Source organism: Crocodylus siamensis, chromosome 4, assembly GCF_052110815.1.
Source record: "Crocodylus siamensis isolate JL-2025a chromosome 4, ASM5211081v1, whole genome shotgun sequence".
NCBI classification, from domain to species: domain Eukaryota; kingdom Metazoa; phylum Chordata; order Crocodylia; family Crocodylidae; genus Crocodylus; species Crocodylus siamensis.
This window is the reverse complement of record NC_143398.1, coordinates 96,286,014-96,309,264: the sequence shown is the minus strand read 5'-3', so window position 1 is coordinate 96,309,264 and position 23,251 is coordinate 96,286,014. Positions and strand designations below refer to the sequence as shown.

The following is a 23,251-nucleotide window of genomic DNA, read 5'->3' as shown; positions in this document are numbered from 1 at the left end:
AAGAGTAAAATGGCAGGAGTCTGACACTGATTTAGTCTGCTCAGGTTCTTTCCAGCTTCCCTCCATGCTGTGGCACCTATTCTTTCTACACCCTTTCAACATCCATTTACCTCCACCACCACCTCCTCCTCTGTGGTCCACAAGCTGCATCAGTTTTGGATTGATGGCCTGGTTAGCTTCCTCCAACACTTTGATCAGCTCCCTGGCTTGTTTCAGGTTCCCTGGTGTGAAGAATGTGTAGGCAGTACCCTTGTTGGTGCTACGGGCAGTACGGCCAATTCGGTGCACATAATCCTCAGAGCTGTTTGGATAGTCGTAGTTTATCACAAACTTTACGTCTTCCACATCTTGCGAGTTTCCCAGTTGGCGAAGCACAGTGAAGGGGTGGGGTTGAGGAAGGGAAGAAGGAGAGAAGGGCGTGCCAACGAAAGGTGGGGAGCACGAATGCAGGTGACAGTAATAAGAAGAAAAAAGCCAAAGTTAGTAATTGCATGTAATAAAGATAAGACAGACTCATCCCAAAAGAGTATGTCGTCTGAATGCTAGACATGCTTGAGCAGAGAAAAATGCCCTGAAAAACTGATTGCAAATCTTAAAGCAGGTTTCCCTCCATTCAAATCTATCCTCCACTTACTGAATCCTCTTATCACGAGGGGTTCTTGCACGCTGCCAGTTTTGAAATAGAGTGAAATTCAGTTTTCTTTCTGTAACATTAGCTGCAGCAAGTGAAATGCCACCTCTGTTGTGGACTCAGCAAGTTAGAGTGGAGGAGGGAGAGATCTGCCATAGCAAGACTTTTACTCTGTTGGGAGAAGTCCAGGAAAGACTAACAGTAATTAACTCACTTACCTTCAAATTAAACACAAGGGAATTAAAAATCTGTTTTAATTTTACTTTACACACATTTTTTAAGTTTTACTTTATACTGCATATCTCTGCAAAATTCAGCAATATTTTCCCTTCTCTTGACATTTAAGCAATTCCTGACATGAAATAGTATTCACATTCTGCCAATTTAAAAAACAAAATGCAGACCACAACTAAAACTTCTTAACCTGCCTTCTTAGTTATTATAACACATTGCACTAACATTTCACCAGCTTACTCCTGACAAACTTAGGGGTTTTGATAATCTCCCACTTAAGCAGAATATCTAAAAGCTTTAAATATTAGACTGAAGTGCTCAAAACTGCAAGTTGTACAATACGCAAAAATGCTCTTAAACCTTAGCAGAGACATTAAAATCTTGCTTTTCCACCAGTAAGTTTTTCCTTAAGTGTATGGGACAAACTAAGTAAATGTTAGTGTAATGCTTTAATTAAAATATCTTTAGTAACATACGCAATATTAAAAGAAGCACAGTATCACAGTAAGAGTCCTAACAGCTCACAAAAAAAAAATCTGCATTTTAAGAAGAATATTTAGAAAATATCCAAGATAAAACACAGATTTTTGTGATGTTGTTGTTGTTCTTGTTAAAAGAGAGAAACATTCTCTGTTTTTTACCAGACCGATGCACACTCCCTCCTCCTGTGGGAAACCGCTGCAGCCGATCCCGTCTCTTTGCCTTTTATTTTTGGCGGCCTCCTTTCGAAAACTCCGCCTTCTGACACGGGACCACTGGAGCGCGGGGAGCATGCATCAAGGGTCCATGGCAGCGAGAAGTCCCCACACACGCTCGCTCTGTGAACTGGCTTAGACGCTTCTCTGTTGCCCCATTTGGTTGTGAAGCGCCGGAGAACCTGGGTTCAGGTAAAAGTTTCAGGTCCTCCAACGCTTTCTGTGCCCCACCAGGGGTTAATATGGGCAATTGTCAAAAAAATGAAGCTACAAAAAATGACATCCAAAGGGTCAGACCGCATCTATTGCCCAGACTGCTTCAATTTCAAAGAGGGGCTAAGGGGTGAAAATAAAAATGAGTGTGTTGTGTCGAGGGGGACTTTATGTCTGTTTCTTATTACAGCAAGGGTGGGAGGGGGGCTCCTCAGTCTTTGCTGACTCCCAAGTCCTGAATCACACCAAAAAAAAGGAAGTGAAAAGGCAGATTTCACAGGGGGCTGCGCGAGTCTCCAGCTAGGGTCCTTGGCACAAAGATTTTTTGAAAGGGGAAAATATAAGTTAAGATATAGGTTAATATGAGACATCTTCACAGCCAGGGTTTAACTAGAGTCTGACAAGCAACAGGCTATATGATCCTTTTCCAATCCCATTCTGTACATCCATTAGCAGCAGAGAGTGGATTACCACAGGGGTTACAAGAAAGTGCTTTCCTGAAAGAAAGCACGGGGAACTGTAGCTAACAGCATAGATGCTAATGACTTGGTTTGATTTGAGGGGGGTGGAGATGGGATGGGAAGGAGAAGTAAAAGGCAGGAAATGTCTTCCAGACTAGGTAGGTTCCTGTGTATGCACATAAGTGGCTGAAGAAAGACCAGAGCAAGTTCTTTCCAGTCTGCCATGCTCCAATGTATTTGTGAACAGTCACAATTTTCCTGCACTTTTAGAAGATAGTGTAGCAGGATCAAGAACTGAAACTGTAACAGCTATTTGGACAGCTGCTCAGGCAGGGCCCTTTGTCAGACCACCAAACCACTTTACAGAACAGACCAAGTCTCTGACCATTACTCGGGAGGGAAAAAACTAGCAAACATGCTGTCTATGGAGCTGCTTCGACCATCAATGTAGATATGCCCCCGACCCTGCACTGAGAATGATCTGCAGCTGATATCAAAGCTTCTGTTAAAGAAAACAAAACAAAACAAATTCAATGTTTTTACTTTAGCAGAGTGAAGAGTAACCAAAAAAAATAATTAAAAAAAAAAAAAAAATCAGTGCAGAGGGAGGACATCTCCTTCAGGGAATCATTACAAAGAGATTATGGGACTCAGAACTTACCTGGAAGGAGTTTTTTTATGAAAACCTCGTTCCATTGGGAAGAAGGAAAGCCCTGGTGACTCAGCCAAAAAGCGCGCACCCCTGTTTTATGTTATTTAGGTAGAGCCTTCACTTTCCAGGATCTTGGAGGAAGTCGTCCAGGAGTTTGCCACTTAAGTGACTTTAAAGCAGCAAACTCAGGGCCCCAATATGAGCAGAGATGTTCAGTAACAAGAAACAGACTCTGGTACCCTTCCCCCACAGCTTGAAGTGGGTGAGGAGCAGTGGGGAACTGTTTTCTGAGGTAGTAACCAATTGAGTAGTTTTGGGAGAGCATTTTTTGGGGCAGGGGGAGAGATGGGGGGGTTCTGTTTTAAATGTCTAGGCAAGATGCACAAAGAAGCTACCAGCACATAGCAAGCCTGTTTAAAAAACAAAAAAATGCTGCTACAGAAAGCAGCTCTTTAAAAAAAAAAAAAATAAAAAAAAAAAAATTTGTGTTTCAGGCCTCAGTCCCTTCTCCCAACAGGCCCAAGCTCTAACTGCACAGGTCCAGACATGACCCTAGAGGGCAGAGACTGAAGTCCATCCAATCACCTCTCAGAGGAAGTATTGGACAATTTTTTGGTGGGGAGGGGAAGAAGGGGTGAAGGTTATGTGAATAAAAGCTACCAAGACTAACACTAGTACGTCCACACTTAAACAGCACTGAGATGCACAGCACACAGCCACCCTTTTAGCATTTGAAAAAATGGAGGGGGTTATGTAATTTACACTCTTCAGTAATCCACTGGATTGATTATGCTTATAAAGCTTTTTACATAAAGTCTGCCATAATGAATCAGACTACTCTGGCATCAACTCTAGTATACCTCATGAGTTTGGGGAGTGTAAAACTGAAGAACTGCTTTAAAAGTTTAAGTATTTCTAAATGTATACATTTGCCAGATGCAAGGGAAAACAAATGTTTAAACACATTTCATGTTACAAATATGCTCATTAAAAAGGGGGTGTTTTAGCTCATGCATCCACATATCATTTTCATATCACTGAAATAAAACTATGGAATTCTGATCCCATGCGTGCTTGGCTAGGATATGTAGTAAAAGGCTCAATATCACTTCAGTGGTCCTGCCTAGGAGGAACACAGAATAAGAATGGCTAAATGCATAAACAAAAAGTCTGGAGCAGTGCTTTCCCAGACAAGAGCACCTATAACGGGCACATTGTGTCTATGTAGAGAACTGCCTACACATGTGCAATATGTTGAAAATGAAGAATGATTTGATGTTGAACTGCTCTCCCATATGTTTTCTCTAGTGCATCTTTCTCAAACTCCCCGTAAATTGGGAGCAATCCAGCCCTACTATCCAGCCACAAAAAACTGGATTTGGGAAGGAGGTGGGTGTGGTGAAAAGATTGGGTTGCATAATTGGACGTCTCTTCTCCCTCTTGGCGATCGATTAGTCATGCCTAGGCCTTGCTGCAGACCAAAGCCTGTTCATTAGGAGCAGGAAGAGACTTTGAATATGAAAGAAAAAAAAAAGATTAACGTTAAAAAAGGCATTTCACATGTGGGGGAAAATCACGCTTTGAATTTAAGAAAATACATGTTTCAGTCCAAAGAAGAAAAAATATGGAGCAGCAGGCAAGAGAAGCCTGTTTGTACAAACCTAGACCACGGGATGCAACGTCTGTAGCAATGAGGATGGGAGCCTTTCCAGAACGGAATTCTGCAAGGTAAGAATCCACTATGAAGTAAGATTAGGATAAATTCATAGACTGCAGCAAGAAGTGACACCTTTCCAAAACCCAAAATTTGGCTGGGATTTTTTTTTTTTTTTTGACAGGAAAAACATAATCCAAATAAAACTGCATGGAATTTGTTACATCTTTTCTGAAGGTTTCTGCTGCATTTCCCATGAAAAAGGCTTCAGTACTGAAGTGATGAAATACAAAGGCTGAGCATGGTTTGAATAAACTAGAAATGGGGTTGGCAACCCCCTGCACATGTGTTGAGCAACAGCATGGCACATGAGGCCATTTTGCTTAGCATGCCAACAGCTGGCCTGGGTGCTGCGCAGCTGCCATCAGCCACAGAGCCCGGACTACTCACAGCAGGTGGCAGGGAGGCTGTAAGTCCTGCTGTGAGCAGCCTGGACTTCACGGCAGGCAACCAGGAACTAGTGCACCAGGGTCTGGAGCCTCAGCCCAGATCCGTGGCCAGCAGTGACTGCATGTGGACCTCAGGGCACACAGCAGAGAAGGGGTCTCAAGCAGCAGAGCCCCAGCCCCTTTCCCACTGTGAGCCCCAAGGCACTTATGCAGGTGCCACCTTGGAGCTGGGCCATTTCTCTGGACCCAGGTGCAGCTGTCTGCAACCTGCTCACCACCTGCTACAAGCAGCCCAGACTCTGTGGCTAGTGCCCCAAGATTCACATGCAGCTGCCACACAGCTGGGATGGGGCTGGGGCAGCACAGCACCAGGCCCCTTCCCTGCCATGTTCCGAGGCGCACGCACAGCCGCTAACACCAACAAAGAGCCAGGGCTCTGGTCCCAATGCAGCTGCTTGCAGGCTCGCAGCTGTTTGCTGCAATGAGCCGTGGCTCTGTAGCAGGTAGCAGGGGCCTGCCCACAGCCCAGGCTACTCACAGGCTTGCGGCTGCCTATTGCAAGTGGCTGCACCAGGGTCCAGAGCCCCAGTCCACCTTGCTGCCGGCAGTGGCTGTACAGGTGCCTCCGGGAGCATGGTGGGGAAGGGGCCATGGCTGTGCTGCCTCAACAACGTCTGGGCCCCTTACAACTCCCTCGCCATCCGCCCCAGCACATTAACATCTTTCAAGTCCACGCTGTGGAGGGTTTTTGGCACTCGGACCAAAAAATGTTGTTGACCCCTGAACTATACTAAAGACATGCAATAGTTCCAAATGCCCACTTCCCAAACTTGGACTTACCATTAAGCACCCAATCTCTTTCTGGCTGACTCTTGTCTCCATGGATACACATAGCTGGCCAACTGTCAAGTGAGAGATGTGCATGATTTTAGACAGCAAATGCATATACTAGATATAAACAGGAAATTATTGTTTTGAGGGAAGTGGGCAAGTATTAAAAGCGTTCCAAGCACCACATACTGCATTCCTTCCCTCTTGCTTTTCTTTTATCTAGAAAGTAAACTTGTTGGGAAGGATTCAACTCCATACAATTTGGGAGAACCTGGCAAGTTTTGGGGCGCTTCAGAATTAGCTTTTAATCTAGTAATATCAGTTTTATTGACAGGGCTCTTAACACTATTAGTCCTAACTGGATCTTGTACTGCACATGGAAGATGCTGTCCCAAATCCAGACCAGCATACTACTTTTCCTGAGCCAGCGTTTCATAGATGCATAGATTGTAAAGGGCTGGAATGGACCTCACAAGATCATTGGGTCCAGCCCCCCTACGCTAGGCCGGAACAACTGGGGTCAGGTGACCTCAGTGAGGTGACTGTCCAGTCTCCTCTCAGAGATTTCCAGGATAGGTGGTGATGTGACAGAACCTTTCTGGAGTCTCGATACCAATCTGGCTAAGGAACTGACGGGACACATCACTACACCAAGTCTAGGAATAAACACCCCCAGTGAGTGCCATTTTGAGTTTCTTCATGACAATTAAGAATTAAGATGCAAGAAAATAGTTACCCATCTCTACGCATTCTCCGAGTGAGGTCATCACATCTTCTCTTGGTCTCCACAAAGATTATAGTCTTGTTTTCTTTCTCTGCCATGATTTCTTCCATCAATTGTATCAGTCTAGAAGAGAAGAAAGAGCTATGATGTATGAACCCTAATAAAAAAAGTGAGTTTGCAGCTTATTGAGAGAATTCATATAATAAACTACTATTTTAAAAGACTGGTTCAGTACCTATTATGCAGAATTAAATTAACAATATTATTGCAAAAACTAAGGTAAGCACTATATAAGCAACTGTGCGATTATGGGGCTAAACTGTTTACATTCCGGAGGTTAAACAAGTGACACAGTTGCTAGTTAATCGCTTTGGACCAATTATTTTTAAAACATATTTCTGTACAACAAAGATTTTATATTCCCAGTCCTACAGGAAAATTAGAATAGTAGAAAAATGCTCATACTTGTGGTCCTTTTCACTCTCCATGCATACATCCACTATCTGCAGGATGTTGTGGTTGGCACTCAGTTCCAGATTGCCCACATTTATCTGCACATATTCACGCAGAAAATCTTCAGCAAGCTGACGCACTTCCTTTGGCCAGGTAGCACTCCACATCAGAGTCTGCCTGTCAGGCTAAGAGAAAAAAAAATAAAGGATGTTATTTGGACACCATATTTTGAAAAGAAATTTGAAGGAAACATTCAAAGATGTTACGCACCCTTATTTGGTCAACAATTTTACGAATCTGAGGTTCAAAGCCCATGTCCAACATTCTGTCTGCTTCATCTAACACTAGATAGGTACATCGACGAAGGTTGGTTTTTCCAGCTTCAAGGAAGTCAATCAAGCGGCCAGGTGTGGCAATGCAGATCTCAACACCTTCAAATACATAACAAGGGGAAGGAGTAAGAGAGCTTCATTACATGTTCAATATCTTACCTATCAGAATAAATAATCATCAAGAACAACTTTTTAACAAAGTCATCTGCTCTCAGATGGTAAAACTGAGTCACTACTTTTTCACTAGCAATCCTAGGTATCCCTTAATAAATAGTTGCATTACCCATTCCAAATTACTGTTATGGTACTAGAACCTTGAGTACAGTAGTCCAGGAAATGAACACCTACTGCCAGAAAGCAGGGGAAGACAGATGGTTTACAGATTCAACCACAGCAGAGAGGGGAAAAAAAACAAAACAAAAACCACATACACACCTTAAACTTTTAGCTGAGCTCAACCCTGTGCATCTGACTGGTACATATAAAGAGCTCCATATCAAAAGAAGGAAAGCATGGATAAATAATGAACTTATACTGGTTGGAGACCACTTTGGTATCCCACCCCCCCAGTCTTCAGTAACTACTGTGTGTACATACTACCTTGTGGCAAGTGGACCCTAAATCACAATGACTTTGTTCCATTTTGTTCAGGAGTAAGTTTTCCCAGTTTTCACTCAGCGAGATGGGAGTGGACACTTGAAAGATACCACAGAACAGCTAATACACAGTAAGTCTCCTTTGACCTTATTTGTCTGTCTGTACCCCAAAAAGTTAGATAAAGTGTGAGCTAAAACCACCAAGAGCACAGGAAGCCATATTTCTACTCAACAGCTACTAGGTAAGTCAAAGCTTTCACTTTCTTAGCAGGCTCTAGATAAGGAAAAGAATAGTGCTTTAATTAGGCAATTACTGTGAATACCTGTTACTCTAAGAGATGGGATACAAATCTGGACAGGATGATGATTCTTATGTTCCTCCCACCAATTTCTAGTTGAGTCTCACAGCTGAACTTGAGAGGCATAGTTGTACCCACATAAAAGCAGCATATAAACAGGAGAAGAAAAAATTCTCTACCATACTCCCTATCCAACAGCTTGAGCAAGGTATCCCCTTCTTTCCAAAAGCTACCAGCAGCTGCCTGAATCTTCTAGTTCGGGGCCCTGAACTGAATTCTTAGGGCAGCTTACAAAACAGAGTTAAAAAACAACTATCCCCATACACAACTTACTATATCTAGAATGTAACATTTCTATCAGGTGTCCCAAGACCAAAGATTCAGGGAGATTTTTTCAGCTGCATCTCTGAACATATGCTGATATTAAACAGTACTCCATAGCAGGGTAAGTGCTCATAAAAAGAATTCCAGAAAAAGGTTTGCTGGTATTAACAGTTTTCCCCTTTCCCCAGACTCTCCATATCTGAGACTTTACAGTTCTCATCAACTATTTACAAAGAGCAGGGCAATTTACCAAATGTACTCAAATACAAGACGACCCCCCCCGCCCCCAAACAGCATAGAGGGCATAGTTAAAATTTACATTCATGTACAAAGAAGTCTCAACAAATACACTGTCTATTATTAAACCATTGCCAAAGCAGCATGTGTTCAATAATGGCAACAAACTATGAAGTTGATCAAATGCTAGCCAACATTTGAGTATGAGTATAAAACACATGGCCCACACTGAGCAAACACGCTCTTTTAAATTAAATTGCGCGTCCTGGGCCAAATTAGCCAAATCAATTCAGAATTCTATCAGCTGAGCAGAGCTGTTACTCAAGTCTGTGTGGAGCTACCATTAGCAAGTATCCTACCTCTCAGATTCTTCAGATACTCCCAAATCCATGGCAGGCATCTTACATGCAAGGCCTAACCCCAGAGGCCTTGGGGTTCAGATGTCCCCTAGTCTCACTTGCCCCTAGCTAAGAGGTCATAAGAGCATGCTAGAGGGAGAACCCGAGAGCAATTCCCCATTGCCATAAATAGTGAAGCAGAGATTCTTCTTTTGGGAGGCTATAGTCAACTCTCACAGGAGCACATGCTTGCAGTGCAATAGACAGGTCTCCACCCTCAACTACACCAAGTCATTCAAGACTGGGAATAAGAAGATTTCATAGACATCAGGGCTGGAAGGGACCTCGGGAGATCATCGAGTCCAGCCCCCTGCCCAAAGGGCAGGAAGTCAGCTGGGGTCATAGGACCCCAGCAAGATAAGCATCCAATTTACTCTTGAAGGTGTTCAATGTAGGTGCTTGAACCACCTCCGCTGGCAGACTGTTCCAGACCTTGGGGGCTCGGACAGTAAAGAAATTCTTCCTTATGCCCGGCCTGAAACGGTCTTGCAGGAGTTTGTGACCGTTCGACCTCGTCATCCCTTGGGGTGCTCTGGTGAACAAACGTTCCCCTAGATCCTGGTGGTCACCCCTGATAAACTTATAGGTGGCCATCAGATCACCCGAGCCTACGCTTTTCCAGGCTAAAGAGTCCCATGGCTCTCAGCCTATCATCGTAAGATCTGTTTTCCTGACCTCCTCTGCTAGTTGCACAAAACCACCAACGTGGTATCTCCCCTGCCAGGTAAGATGAGAACCTACCACAATGGGTTAGTGCAGCTCATCTGAATAAGATCTATGGTAGTACCCACTGCACTCATTCATGGCGAGCCACTACAGTGAATACATTTCAACTTCCTCTTCATTTCTATAGCCAACTTGTGCCTTTCTTTCCCATTTCTAATGATTCCCCTTTTTCCTCGAACCTTCAGTGTGTGGCAAACATCAAATGGGGGTGACAGAGGGATTCTGAGTGAACTGTTTGGGGCCCCATCTCTCAGACTACTGCATACAGTTAGGGTGGCCCTGCTACACACGAGGTTGTTTTGCACCTAAACTGCATATAAGTTTTTGGAGGATCCCAGAACTCATGCATGACAAGAACACCCAGTTCCAGTCATGAATGAGGGCCAATTAGAATATGGCTCCTTCGAGTGGGAGGGGGAGTACGGGGGGAGTGGGGGAGGATGACACCCCCCCCAGTGCTGAGCTATGGGGTCACAATGGCTTGAAACACTATTGATTCAGTAAATTATGAGCAGGGATCCAGGTTTTCCTTTTCCCACGGAAAAACAGAGAAAACCAGATTCCCTGCTTTTAATGGAGAAAATGGAGATTTCCCCTTTTAGCAGAAAAATCCGCGGATTCTCCGCTTTTTGCAAAGAGCTCTTGCAGGCTGGCAGAGTTCCAGCTTGCAAGAGCTGACTGCAGAAAGGGCGGGAAACCCCCAGCCCTGCCTGGAGGGGGAAGGGCAGGCCCTGAGACTCTGAATCAGCCACGGCTGGGCTCAGACTCACCCTTTGTCCCCAGAGGTAAGCGGGGCTGGGGGATGAGGGAATGGCGACGCACCAGGTGCTGCCAGCCCCAGACAAAAATCGCAGTGCCTCCCTGCCTCCCACCCCAGCCCGCTCCCAGGAGCAGGGCTGGTGGGTTGAGGGCAGTGGTGTCCCTCTGCGGGCCATGGTAATAGGCAAGTGGCACAGGGTGCAGCCATGGTGGTACGGTGGTGGCCATTGCACGAGGGCCGTACACATGCCACCTGGCTGGCATCTGCCTCACAGCTAGTTGCATGGCCCCATGGCAGCAAGGGGTGGTGGCTGTGGCGACTGCATGCAGAGCAGGGCTGGGGCCCGCATGCGGCAGCTGCCACTGCTATTGCTTGCCTGTGGAACCGTGCCTGTGGAGATGCGCGGCCAGCCACTGGGCGGCAGTAGCGGCCACCACATGCAAGCCCCCACCAGATGCATGCATGGCTCCTTAGATAAGCAGCAGCGGCAGCCACGTGCCACATGGTGGCCAGCAGGAGCAAGGAGGTTTCATACATGGTGGCTGCCACCACCTTGCACCGCTGCTGCCACTTCTCTGCAGAGCTGTGCCCATGGATTGGGGGTGGGGGGGAGGGGCTCATGCATGGCAGCTGCCTGTACATAGGCATGACTCCACAGGCAAGCAGCGGCGGCTGCCGTGTGCAAGTCCCCCCCCGCCCAAGCCGGCACACAGCCACCACAGCCCCCACCCCACACCACCGCAGAGCTGTGCAGATGGCCGTAGGGCACAAGCAGCAGTAGCTGCCACGTGAGCCCCTCCCCTGCCAGCTGGGCAGCACACAACTTGCATGGGGCAGCTGCCACCACACCACCACTACTGCGCTGCACACCGTTTGCCCACAGAGTTGTGTGGCTGGCTGTGGGAAGGCAGCAAAGGGTACAGCAGCAGAGTGGCAGCCTGTGTGTGTGACCCACCGCCCCCCACGTCAGTCTGGCCAGCATGCGTACAGCCCACAGAGGGCCACATGCACTTTGGTGAGGGACAAACTGCCCTGTTTTGGGCAACCTGCCCTTTCCCTGCTTCTCCCAGCATGTTGGAGCAGCTAGGGCACAAATGAAATAGTAGACACACCCTGGTCAGCAGCCAGAGCATCTCCCTGGACAACCTGTTTGTTCCAGTGCATACTATTGTAGCATGTGCTGCACCACTCCCCCCATGCCCCCAGCATTATTTTTTGCTACCAGAAAGTCTCAGTAACAAGTTTTGACCCCACACTGCATACAGGCAGTCCTCAACTTACAGGGTTTTGAGTTATAAACATTGTAAGTGCGTAAAGTTGTAAACTGACACGCTGTTTCAACTTTATGATGTTAGTTTCAACTTTACAACGCTTGAACCAACAACACCGAACCAGCAAACAAGTTCACTGCATTGCCCACCTCCCTGGAGAACATCTGTCTAAACTTCCTTGGACACTTTCTTTAAGAAAGCAGACAAGACTCCAAAAAAAACAAAAACAAAAACAAAAAAACCAAAACATAAACAAACAAAACAAAAACCCTGCAGCCAAGACTCCTGAGAAAACTCCAGCAAAGTCACTTCAAAGAAGTCCTTCCAAATCAATACAATTGCTATTTACAATATAAATACATTAATGTTGTTATATTACTCATCTATAATTGACTGAGTACAAAATTCTGGGTTATTTTTGGTGAAAATAGAGTATCAGGCCTTGGTTCAGGAACAAATCTTGCATTTATAACATTGTTTCCTATGAGAAAATTGGTTCCAAGTTAGGATGTTTCAACTCAAGCCTGGGTTTTCAGGAACCAATTGGGTCATAAGTCCAAGGACTGCCTGTATTTGAAGCACAGGGCACATTTTAACATTTTGGGCACGTAGTTTGTGGCACCACAACCCACACAGACCTACATGTCTGGACACGGCCAGGGAAAGCAGGATGTGACAGTAAGACCCGGGGGGGGGGGGGGTAGGGGGTAGGGTAGGCTGCAGGGGACAGAAGGCAAGGTAGCCACCTGACACCCTCCCTCCAGATTAATCTTCCCCGCTGTAGCAGTGGGAGGGGGACAAATTCAAGGTGCACCTCCAATAATTAGATTCTATACCTAGAAAACTAACAATTATATACATTTTCCATATACAGAAATAGGGGTGAACTGATGGAGATTTTGGGGGCCCATACCAATGGCCAATTTTTAAGGAAGCTTATAGGCCAATACCGATCTGATTTCTGATACAGCTGATGTGTGTAGCTGGTAAGTCCACTGTGGTAAAAGGGAAGAGGGGAAGGAAGGGGTGTTGGGGAGGCACGTCAACGCCCTCTGCTGTGAGGAAGGAGTGGGGCAGAGACAGACTGCCCAGCCAGGGTGGGACACAGAACATGGGGGGAGGGGGAGGGGCAGATCAACACGGGGCAAGGTGGGCAGGCTGCAGCTGCAGGCTAGAACCAAGGCTGCACTGGGTTCCTCTCGGCAGGTGCTGGGCTTGGGGCCGGCAGCAGTGGCACTGGGAGGGGGGCTATGGTGAAATCTGGGATGGCTGAAGCTCCCTTTAGCCTCCCTCCCAACACCACCACCTTCCCCGAGCCCAGCCCAGCCCAGCCCAGCTCCAGCCTGCAGCCCGCCCTGCCCTGTACACATCTGGGCACCTTCCATTCACCCCCCCCCCCACAGGATGCACACAGGAATGGGAGCCCTCCTGCCCCACCCCAAGAACTGCAACTCCATCCCATACCCCGCCCCAGCTGGGCAGCATCTGCCCCTGTCCCACTGCCTCCCCTCCCTTACTGTGGGGGGGGCATTGATCTGCATCACAACAGACCTACCAGCTACACAGAGCTCTCTCCAAGCTGTCAGGCTCTGCTCCTTGCCACTTATGTGTTGTGTTGCAGCTGCACACATGCATAAGCATTTACCAACCAAACTATGGGCTGCAGAAATTGGGTCAATTTCTGATACAGCCAATTTTCTTTATATCAGTACTGATCCGATATCAGACTGATGTACTGGTGGACCTCTATACAGAATCTAATTATTGGTGGGTCATATTTGAACAAAAATGGTAAAAGAAGGGTGTGAGGGAGCAGGGGAATCACGTTTTACAATACCTTCCAACCAAATGCTACAGTTCTAGAAGATAAGATGTCTATTTTGTAGAGCCTTGACTGTGTACAGAGCACCAAATTAAGACCCCACAGATCAGCATGTGTAATCTCAACTTCAAATCCCTGCTCCCCTGAGTGCACTGTAATTTATTCAGGAAAAGCTGCCCTGCTGCCTTCCAGTATGCTTTATCCACTGAACTACTTAATTTTTCAAGAATGTTTTCCCTTAGCAGCAAAACATTGTAAGATGAAGAGAAACATGGATTTCCTAATAAGATGCATGTAATTTATGTGTGAACAGCTTTCCGAATGCACCTTATTCATGCCATGCATTACATTAGAGTTCCTTGGTTTGGGCTATTGTACTTTAACACATAACCATGAACTGGGCCTTGGATATGACAGAGAAGTAATTTGAGCACTTATTTTTATAACCCATGCAAAACTGTGAACCCCTCAATACAGTAAGCCAACCTCTGAACCCTTCTTAAGAGACTGCAATAGCTGCAAGAGATGGAACAGGCAATTGTACACAATAAGAAAAGCTCCCTGTACAGCTTTAAAGAAAAGCTAGAGTATAGCTCTAAAGAAAAAGAGAGTTTGAAGTATATTAAGAGTCTTTTTAAACAAGATTCTGCTGTAACAGAAATGGGTTTACTATTTGTACACCTCTGAAGGCAAAATGCTTAAAGAGTTCAAACTGTGCAGGTGGAGATACAGACATCACTGGAAGGAGGCAGGCAGGCAGCAGGGGGGCAGGCTGCTTACGCCACTGTAGTGGTGGTGGGACGAATATAAGACAACCCTCCAATTATTACAATTTTCCATGTATAGAATTGGATTAAGGAAATAAAGTTTTCCCATGTACAGACTCCAATTATTGAGAAGTCATCTTGGGGTCAGGCAAATATGGTATTGTGCCCACATACTAAGCAGAGGTGAAAGTTACACTAAATTACTGTAGGTAGGTCAATACTCACCCTTTGCCCCTTTTCCTAGTGACTTTAAAACAACAAGGAGAACAAGATTGAGATTCTATAAATCACCTGAATTCTAACTTCTGAAACACATGGGATATTTAAAGAAGCAAGAACAGTATTACCTCTCTCCAGGTCTCTGATCTGGGGACCTTTGGGTGCTCCTCCATATACACAAGTACTCTTCAGTCTTGAGCATTTGCCATAATCATCAGCTACCTGCTGCACTTGTTGTGCCAGCTCTCGTGTAGGAGCTAGAACTAAACACTGTGAAAGAAATAAATCCAGGATAGAGCTTATTAGTTTGTTAACACTCTATTGCCTGAAAAAGACTGCACTACATCAAAACTTGCAACGTAACGATTTCCATGGGTACAAGAAAGGGGCTGCCCACACTGTCCCAACAAACAGTTCTCTGTTTCTTTTCTATGCCATATTCATGAAAATGCATCTGTAAGTTTCCAGACAGAAAACTGAGTAACACTTACAATTGGACCATCTCCCCTCTCCAAATACGGCTGGTGGTTGATATGAACAATTGCAGGTAACAAATACTGAAACAAAAGAAACAGGTTTTTGAGATTAAAATGAAACAAAATTTCAGTTATATCAGGTCAATGATTACCATCTTGGATCAAGAGAAGGGCACATTTATAAAGCCTTATATCTTTGCTAAAACAGCCAATATCCCATATATTAGAACAGGCAAGACACCTCTACTCAACACAATAGTTTTCAAACTTGGATGACCACATCCAGGCATCTAACAACCCAACTTTAAAAAGGTATTAACTATTAGAAAACAGAGAAGATCAGGCTTTCAAAGTAAACTCATATGCTATTTTCTTAAGTCTTTACTCCATAATATAACAGGTGTTTTTAAAACGTTACCTCACTCTTTGCACTTGTCTAAATGGCAAGGCAAGAGCAACCAGAAACCAAATAGAAATTCATATAAAGCAACAGAATGTCAAACATACCGCCAATGTCTTCCCAGAGCCTGTCTGAGCAATGCCCACCATGTCACGACCACTGAGGGCCAGTGGGAAACCCTGGCATTGAATTGGGGTAGGTTCTGAAAAGTTCTGATCAATCAAGACATCCATTACATACTCTGCAATTTAAAGAGACAGTGAAGGCAAACTACTTAAATATGAACAGAAGAAATCAAATCTGAAGACAGATGCAAGGGAAGTTGGCCTAAACAGCCTGGACTGAGAACAATTTCAGGTTTCACACTTTTAAGTCTCAATGACAACAAGTCAACATCTCCTTAAAAGGTTTATTTTTCTAATTAAACTCTACAAGGCTACATGTAGATCTGAAAAAACTCCTAGAACTAAACAGGTTTGATTAGCAACACGTCTTCCTAGGACTTCCTCCCTTTCCCAAACAAGAACTACTACTATCTTGAACAACAGAATACTTACGTGGAAAGTTACACTGGTGGAAGGCAAACACAGGCTTGGGGCAGGCTTCTGCCCCCCTAATTGTAATCTCCTTCTTCCTTCGCAGCTCTTCAACCTCAAACTATTTATGGAAACAAACAAAAAAATCCAATTAAGTGCTGAGCAACAACTTGGTGCAGATGCTTCTGATAGCAACTGTCAAGAGACTCCCTAACAGTTTCACTGACAACTTGGTTCAGATGCTTCTGATAGCAACTGTCAAGAGACTCCCTAACAGTTTCACTGACAACTTGGTTTCAGAGGTCTGTTATTAGATAAAAGAGGGACAATGAAATAGATTACTGACTAAGGATGGGAAGGAGGCAGGGTAGCCCCTCCCCTTACATTAATGCAATTAAACTGGGAGCTAAATGCAGAACTCCATGCTGTAGATCATAATCTAGAACTCTTGTGCAAGGAGCATTTATGAATAATTTTCCTGTCAGAAAGTGCTGAACAATATAGAAGTGATGCATTAAGTTACAGGAGACATCTTTCAGTTTCTAGAAGAGAACCGAAGGACTGGGGAAAGGGAAAAACCAAAAAAAAAATGCACCAAAAACAGAAAGATGGGATTAAAATATTACCAGAAGACAACAATATGTTGTAACTACCTTTTTTTTTTCGTTCCTAATTACTCATCCACTAGCAGCAGTGGAGTGGGCTGTTTCAGCAAGTTTTCCCTTAACTTTCCAGTTTGCCTCAAACACTATTCCAGGAAAGTTTCAAAACAATGCAGTTTACAGTTATGAAATATGCCATATCTGTAACTCTGAAAGTAACTGAACAAGCAACCAAAAGAAATACTTCTGTATATAGCATACATACACAACAGGCTGTGGAGAGGGAAAATGCAATGATCCCAGTAAGTTTTGGGAACTGTTACCACCTTTAAAAATTCCCCCCAATATACCAAAAATGAAAAGAACAGAAAAAAAGAAAACGTACTGCAGTGAGCCTTGCCACTTCTGGATGTTCCACATAAAAGTTCTTCTCAAACTTGGGCAACTCATTAAGGTCCCACTTCTTTTTACGGAGACGCTCTCCTGGATTACCAAATTTCTTTGGAGAAAGAAACCTGAAGGGAAGGGTGGGGAACAACCAATATTAATTATAAAAAAAAGCGAGTTACAAATGAAGTTCACTTCTCTTGTATTTTCAGATCTCAAACATTTTCAAAACTGTTCTTCAATTAAGCTGCCGATTTACAAACAGGAAGACCATGGGGGGGGAATGTTATAATCACATGATGTTACCCCCAAATCAAGGTAAATCTACCCTAATCCAATAAATTTTACCCTAGATCCAATCCAGTGTAATTCCTTCCTAGGACAGCACTTATCTTCAGGCTCCTGACTAGAGCAGTGTTTCTTAACCAGGGGCCAAGGCACCCTTGAGTGCCAGAAGAGCCTCTGAAGTGTGCTACCAGGACAGACAAAGTAGGCAAAATAAGCACAGGCTCTGGTTAGGAGATCAGTGTAGGCTCTTTCCATCCAAACACTCCTCCTTAGCCCACTTACAGAAGTGCAGGTCAGACCCGCCAGCTGCTCCTACTCCTCCCAAGCCTTTCTTTAAGCAGGTAAGCACTGTTATAAATAATCTTTTGGAATGCGGTGCTGCTCAAGTCACAAGTTACGCAGCGATATATTGAGTCTATAAAAAGGTTGAGAACCACTAGCCTAAATGTCTTCTGTCTCAAGACAATTCTGTTAGCATATCCATGACATTTGTTTTAGTTCAGGGGTGACCAACCTGAAGCACATGCGCCACAAGCGGCATGGGCAGTCTCTCCATGTGCCTCACAGTAGACCAGGGAGAGGACAAGCAGCACAGCAGCACCAGCAAATAAGGCAGAAATTGCAGGAAACTGGGCAGGGGAAAAGAACTAAACTGGCACTCAGGAAAGGGGCAGAGTTAATTTGTAGCATGCCTGCCAAAAAGGTTGGCTGCCACTGTTTTACACATAAAAGTTTGGAAGTTTTTTGAAAGCTTGTTCCATCAGTGCAAAGTATGCCACACAAGACCCACGTGATAATCAATTCAACACAAAAATAATGAGTTTGTTTCCCACCTGTTCTTTCCTTGCCAGGAAGTCAACAAATAGAAGACAATGGAATGCAACTGTTCAAATCAGAAGCAAACAGGTCTCAAAATTATGGCATTTTCTCTTGGTAGAACTGTACCAGTTACAAAGCAGCTAGAACCTTCCCTGGGGCCACAGCAGAAAGGTCTGGACGATGGAAATTGGGCCCTGTCTCTTAGATCAGGGGCTAGCAACAGTCTGCAGGCTGGATCTGACCCTCACAGGTCTTACCCACTCCAGGGGGACAGGTAGAATGGAGCTGCACTAAGCCACCCATCCCTTCTGTAGTCACCCTGCTCTCCAACTCAACTCCCACCCCCCCACTCCCCCCAATCCTGCCCTGCAACACTTACCCTCGCTGCAAATAGGGGAGCTGGGGCAAGAAGGGGTAGACTTGCAGCCCAGGAAGGTACAAAAGTTTGCTAACTCATCTTAAACATTTCTAGTGACCATTTCAAGAAAAAAGAATTGTGCAAGAATGAGTCTAGCAAAGACATTCAGAAATCAGTACCCCTTACTTTCCACTTAAGTCTTAGTTTTAGGAAGCAGGGGATTCATAAGAAATTACTTTGTTTATTTATATCAGAAAATGCGAGCTGTTGCAACAACTGTTGGGAGTGGCTGAAGACTACAGCACTGACTGACACAGTACCTACTCTAAATGCTGACTTAATACAGCTTCAAAATTGTTATTAAAACAGTTACTGGTTTCATTACTCTACCAGATCTATGTAGAAGTTGCCATTCTAAATACTGTCAGTTGAAATTTCACCCTAAATCTAAGATTAGTTTTTTTTAAAGGGCATTTAAAAACCTGCAACCAAGAAAAGCATTTGATTTATTTACACTGCTCATAAAAAGATGATTGCTACAGTGCTTGCCAATAAACACAGCGCCATCCTTGTGCATGAGTGCCTACAACTGAAAATCTAAAAATGAAAAAATAACAACTGAAATGAAGCGAGCTTTTTCTTTTTTTTAATGTTGTCCAAGTTGATTGAAATGTAAACTTAACAGTAGAGTAAAAATCTCATTTTTAAAAAACAATCCTAGTTATCTGTAACACTTAAAATGGGCTTCCATGCTGATATTAACTAGGTATACCCACAAACTTTCCCAACCCAAGGTACAGGGTAGGATTCAAAGAAGAAAGCAGAACCTAACGTCTGACTGGAAAAGGAATTATACTGCTAAATGTCAAATCAAATTCACTACTACTCTCAAGAGGAGTTAATCCACTTTTCATCCAGGGTAAACATTCAAAACAAAACAAAACAAAAACACAATTTGCAGTTTTGACAGCCCCTTTCACTTTCAACATGAAAATGGCTTATTTCTTAGTCCTGTTCTGTATCAGCTCATCAACATGACAGCTTCTAATTGTTCTGTAATTTTTAACAAAAGATTCTAAAAGTAATTTACAAACAATAAATTATTATTTTTGTATTTTATTATTCGTGATTTTTTCTTTAGGCCAAGATCTGAAGCCAGTCCAAGTTACTATTTACAGAAGTATTCCAGCAGCCTTGGATCTGTCTCTGATTGACAATGTGAGTTAAGGGCATGACTTAAGTAACTTTACTGACATGGATAGCCCCAGGGAGGTCAAAACTACTTACCAAACAACATAAGCAAAAGCAAAAAAAAAAAAAAATTGGGACTAAAATATTTGGTTATTAACATTTGCTAATGACCACCCAAAGGGAATATACAAAAATATATACTATATTTGTATGCACCTCACAAACCTTTCCCCCCCAAAATAAGGCCTATAAAATTGGATTGTATGTCTTAAGCAAGGAAGATGATTTTCTGTCTAGAACAGCACAGCAGCATTTCTAGTCAGTTGACTCCCTCAGAACTAACAGACTTAATGGTCCATTATAATATACTTGATTCCTACTAACTGCTCTTCACCCAACAGGTGTTAACAACCCTCTTTCCTTTCTCTATGGTCTTAGATATTCCATTATTTATCTGGGATTATTTAGTCTAGAGAAGAGGAGACCAAGGAGACACAACAGCAGTCTTCAACTACCTGAACCGGGAGGCTACTGTTCTCAGTGGTGGCAGATGACAGAACAAAGGAGCAACAGTCTTAAGTTGCAGCAAGGGAAGTTTAGGTTGGATATTAGGAAGAATTTTCTCACTAGGAAGGCAGTAAAATACTGGAACAGATTACCCAGAGGGGTGGTGGAAGCTCTATCCTTGGGGGTTTTCAAAACCCAGATAGACAGAGCCTTGGCTGAGATGATCTAGTTGGGGCTAGTCCTGTTTTGAGCAGGGGGTTGGACTAGATGACCTCCTGAGGCCCTTCCCAACCCTAATTTTCTATGATTCTGTGATAAGTTACGGTGCAACTACAAATTATGTTTAAGATTTTCAATTCCAATTATACCAGTATAAAACTAGATTAGGGTGACCAAGATATGGTCTGCATACCACAAGTCTCCTCACAGGTCCATACATTTGGGGATGGAGCAAGCAGTGGCAGAGCAAACCCCAAAGCTGTGGCAATCAATGCTGCTGCCTTGCCACTCCCAAATTTCCAGACCTGTGGGGAGTCCCAAGAGCCAGATCTGGAGTGCAGAGTGGTGTTATCTGGCCTGCAGGGCTCTTGCTGTGGCTTTAGGAGCCATAGTTATCAAGACTACTGACACCAAATTCAACTCCTCAGGCCAGATGATGCAGCTCCATGCTCCTGATGCTACCCATGGACTGGCTCCATGCCACCCACCTGGCCCACAGGACCAGACGTGTTGGACATTCGTCTGGAGTACTTCTACTGATTTGCATAAATTTATTCCACATTTTTACTAGTTCAATAATAACACTACTGACTGATATTAAATAAATAGCTATCATGTCAACCACTGTAGTGAAGCTACCTCTAAAACAGAATGAAGTATCAGATTATTCAGTGCACAGCATCACTTCCAAACCTAGTCACCTAGTTTGTTCAAGATGGGAAGTAAGGAAGACTTGCATAGCCAGCTGACTATACAATGGGAATTGACAGCAAGCAGAATGTGACATCCAGCTGGAATCTGGCCACCCTGCTGGGGGAAATGTCTGTTATCTTTCAAACCTCCTGTGCCATCTTGATGACTGCAAATCATTAAAAATGGCTTTGCATCTTAAAAGATGAAGTGCATAAAGATACATCACTGAAATACTTTTTGTTATTACAACAGGTGGCAAAATAAGTGGATTACTCTGAATGAAATCAGGGTTAATATACATTGTGTGTGAATGGAACCCTAAAGAGAGGGCATGGGCAAGTAGTTCTCCCTTTCTGATTCTGCACTTTTCACACAGTCTTTTAAACTGCTTGCATTCAAAATGAAAGAGGTGTAGAACATTTTAGTTAAATGAAATTAACCTTTTCTTTGATTACTCCACACATCTAACAGTCATTGAAGTAAAGTGTTTCGGTATCAGTCTAATACCCAAAAAGTACAGGAGAGTCTACATTAGTGGGTCCTACGCCAAGAATGGCTTAAAAATAAATCTCATAAGTAGAATTCTTAAAATTAAATGCCTATTTAGAATCAAGAAAAAATTACCCCCAAATAACAGCTTACAAATGGAAATACATCAAAAAGGGGTGTCTTAAGGCTTGAGACTGGCCCTTTAAGTACAATTCTGCACACTAGTATTCACTCAACTCCAAAAAACAGCAAGGCCTCCACTATCAACAACTTGCAGATGTGTTTACCCCAATGTCCTTGCCTTGAACCAGCTGGAAAGCTCACAGTGGAAAAACACCAAGGCCTGCTTCCCTGTCAAGTAACTGAAAGGATCTTTTCATTTTAGAAGATGTGTGGAGAATGTAAACATAAAATGAGAGTGCAGCTCTGTGCTCCCCCTACTCTTCTGAGAGAGATAACATTAATAAGCACTTCAATGTACACAAGAAAAAAAAATCCCCTGAAACTCACCAAGGCAAGAGGAGAAAGTAAATGCAAGTGTAGAAAGCAGGCTATTTCCTTCTTACCAGTCCCATAAAATTCAGTCTTTCCGTTTTCAAGGAAGAAAAAATAAAGGTGTTTCCTCATTTCTCAGAAGCCAAGTTCTTATATGCCATTTTAACTTATTTTATGTGCAATTTTAATTTTCTGTGGAGATTTACAATAAAACCACTACCCTGCCTCAATTCCCTTCCCCTTCCCAAGTAATTCACATCTGCTCACACATTTCCTATCAAGTATTTTGGAGATACCAGATTGTTGCAAACAATCAAGAGACCAACTCTCTTCACGCTGAGCTGGGTCCCAGGAGGAAGCGAGACCTGGAGAGCCACACGAGAAGGGAATCAAAATGTTTTGTGGCCTTTGCAGAGAAGATCCCGGTTGCCGAAAGAGATGCAGGCTGGAGACTGAACCGGGACCTACTCCCCACGTCCAGGAGGGTCCCTACATCTTAGCCAGGGTCACCCAGGAGGGCTTGGTCGGGCCGCCCCACAGGACATGTCGGAGCATCTCCCCAAAGGCGGGAGCTCTCTGGGGCAGCTAGGCCTCGCCATGAGGAGCGGGGCCGGGGGCGAAGGCTGCAACCCGCCCCCAGGCGAGGGGACCCGGGGGGGACACCAGGCGGGGGGGGTCCTCCCCCCTAGCGGGCCCCGATGGGGGAAAGGAGGAGATGAGACTCACCCTCCGCGGTCACGGTCGCGGCCGCGGTCCCCGAAGCTGCGCATAGAGTCCATGGTGCCGGGGGGAGCGGGGCTGAGCGCGCGAGGGGAGGGCGGCGCGGCGGGCGGCGACGGCTGCTGTATCCCGGCGGCGGGGCGGCAGCCGCCTGGCTTCCCGAGGGGGAAGAGCGGCTTCGCAGCAAGAGAATGACTCTGCCGAGACCGATTGGCAAGGGCCACGAATGGCTCGGGGCGCAGCGGGGCCCGTGGGGCGCGGACACCAAGCGTCTTCCTCCTCCGGGCTCCCGGCACAAAATGGCCGCCGCCGCCCTAGCCCGC

The 23,251-nt window shown here is 44.6% G+C and overlaps 1 protein-coding gene across 1 annotated transcript in view; it reads right to left on the bottom strand.

The window, feature by feature from the left end:
• The window catches only part of DDX17 (DEAD-box helicase 17), a 27,079-nt gene extending 3,828 nt beyond the window's left edge, over window positions 1-23,251 (bottom strand). Inside the window, exons 1-12 of the mRNA XM_090043030.1 lie at window positions 22,935-23,251; window positions 17,148-17,277; window positions 16,182-16,281; window positions 15,732-15,865; window positions 15,240-15,305; window positions 14,877-15,018; window positions 7,268-7,428; window positions 7,010-7,182; window positions 6,557-6,667; window positions 5,830-5,891; window positions 4,548-4,607; window positions 111-347 (exon numbers count right to left, since the gene is read on the bottom strand). Of these exons, the coding sequence (XP_089899156.1) occupies window positions 111-347; window positions 4,548-4,607; window positions 5,830-5,891; window positions 6,557-6,667; window positions 7,010-7,182; window positions 7,268-7,428; window positions 14,877-15,018; window positions 15,240-15,305; window positions 15,732-15,865; window positions 16,182-16,281; window positions 17,148-17,277; window positions 22,935-22,987 (1,429 nt within the window). The 5' untranslated portion in view covers window positions 22,988-23,251. The remainder of the gene's footprint in view (window positions 1-110; window positions 348-4,547; window positions 4,608-5,829; window positions 5,892-6,556; window positions 6,668-7,009; window positions 7,183-7,267; window positions 7,429-14,876; window positions 15,019-15,239; window positions 15,306-15,731; window positions 15,866-16,181; window positions 16,282-17,147; window positions 17,278-22,934) is intronic.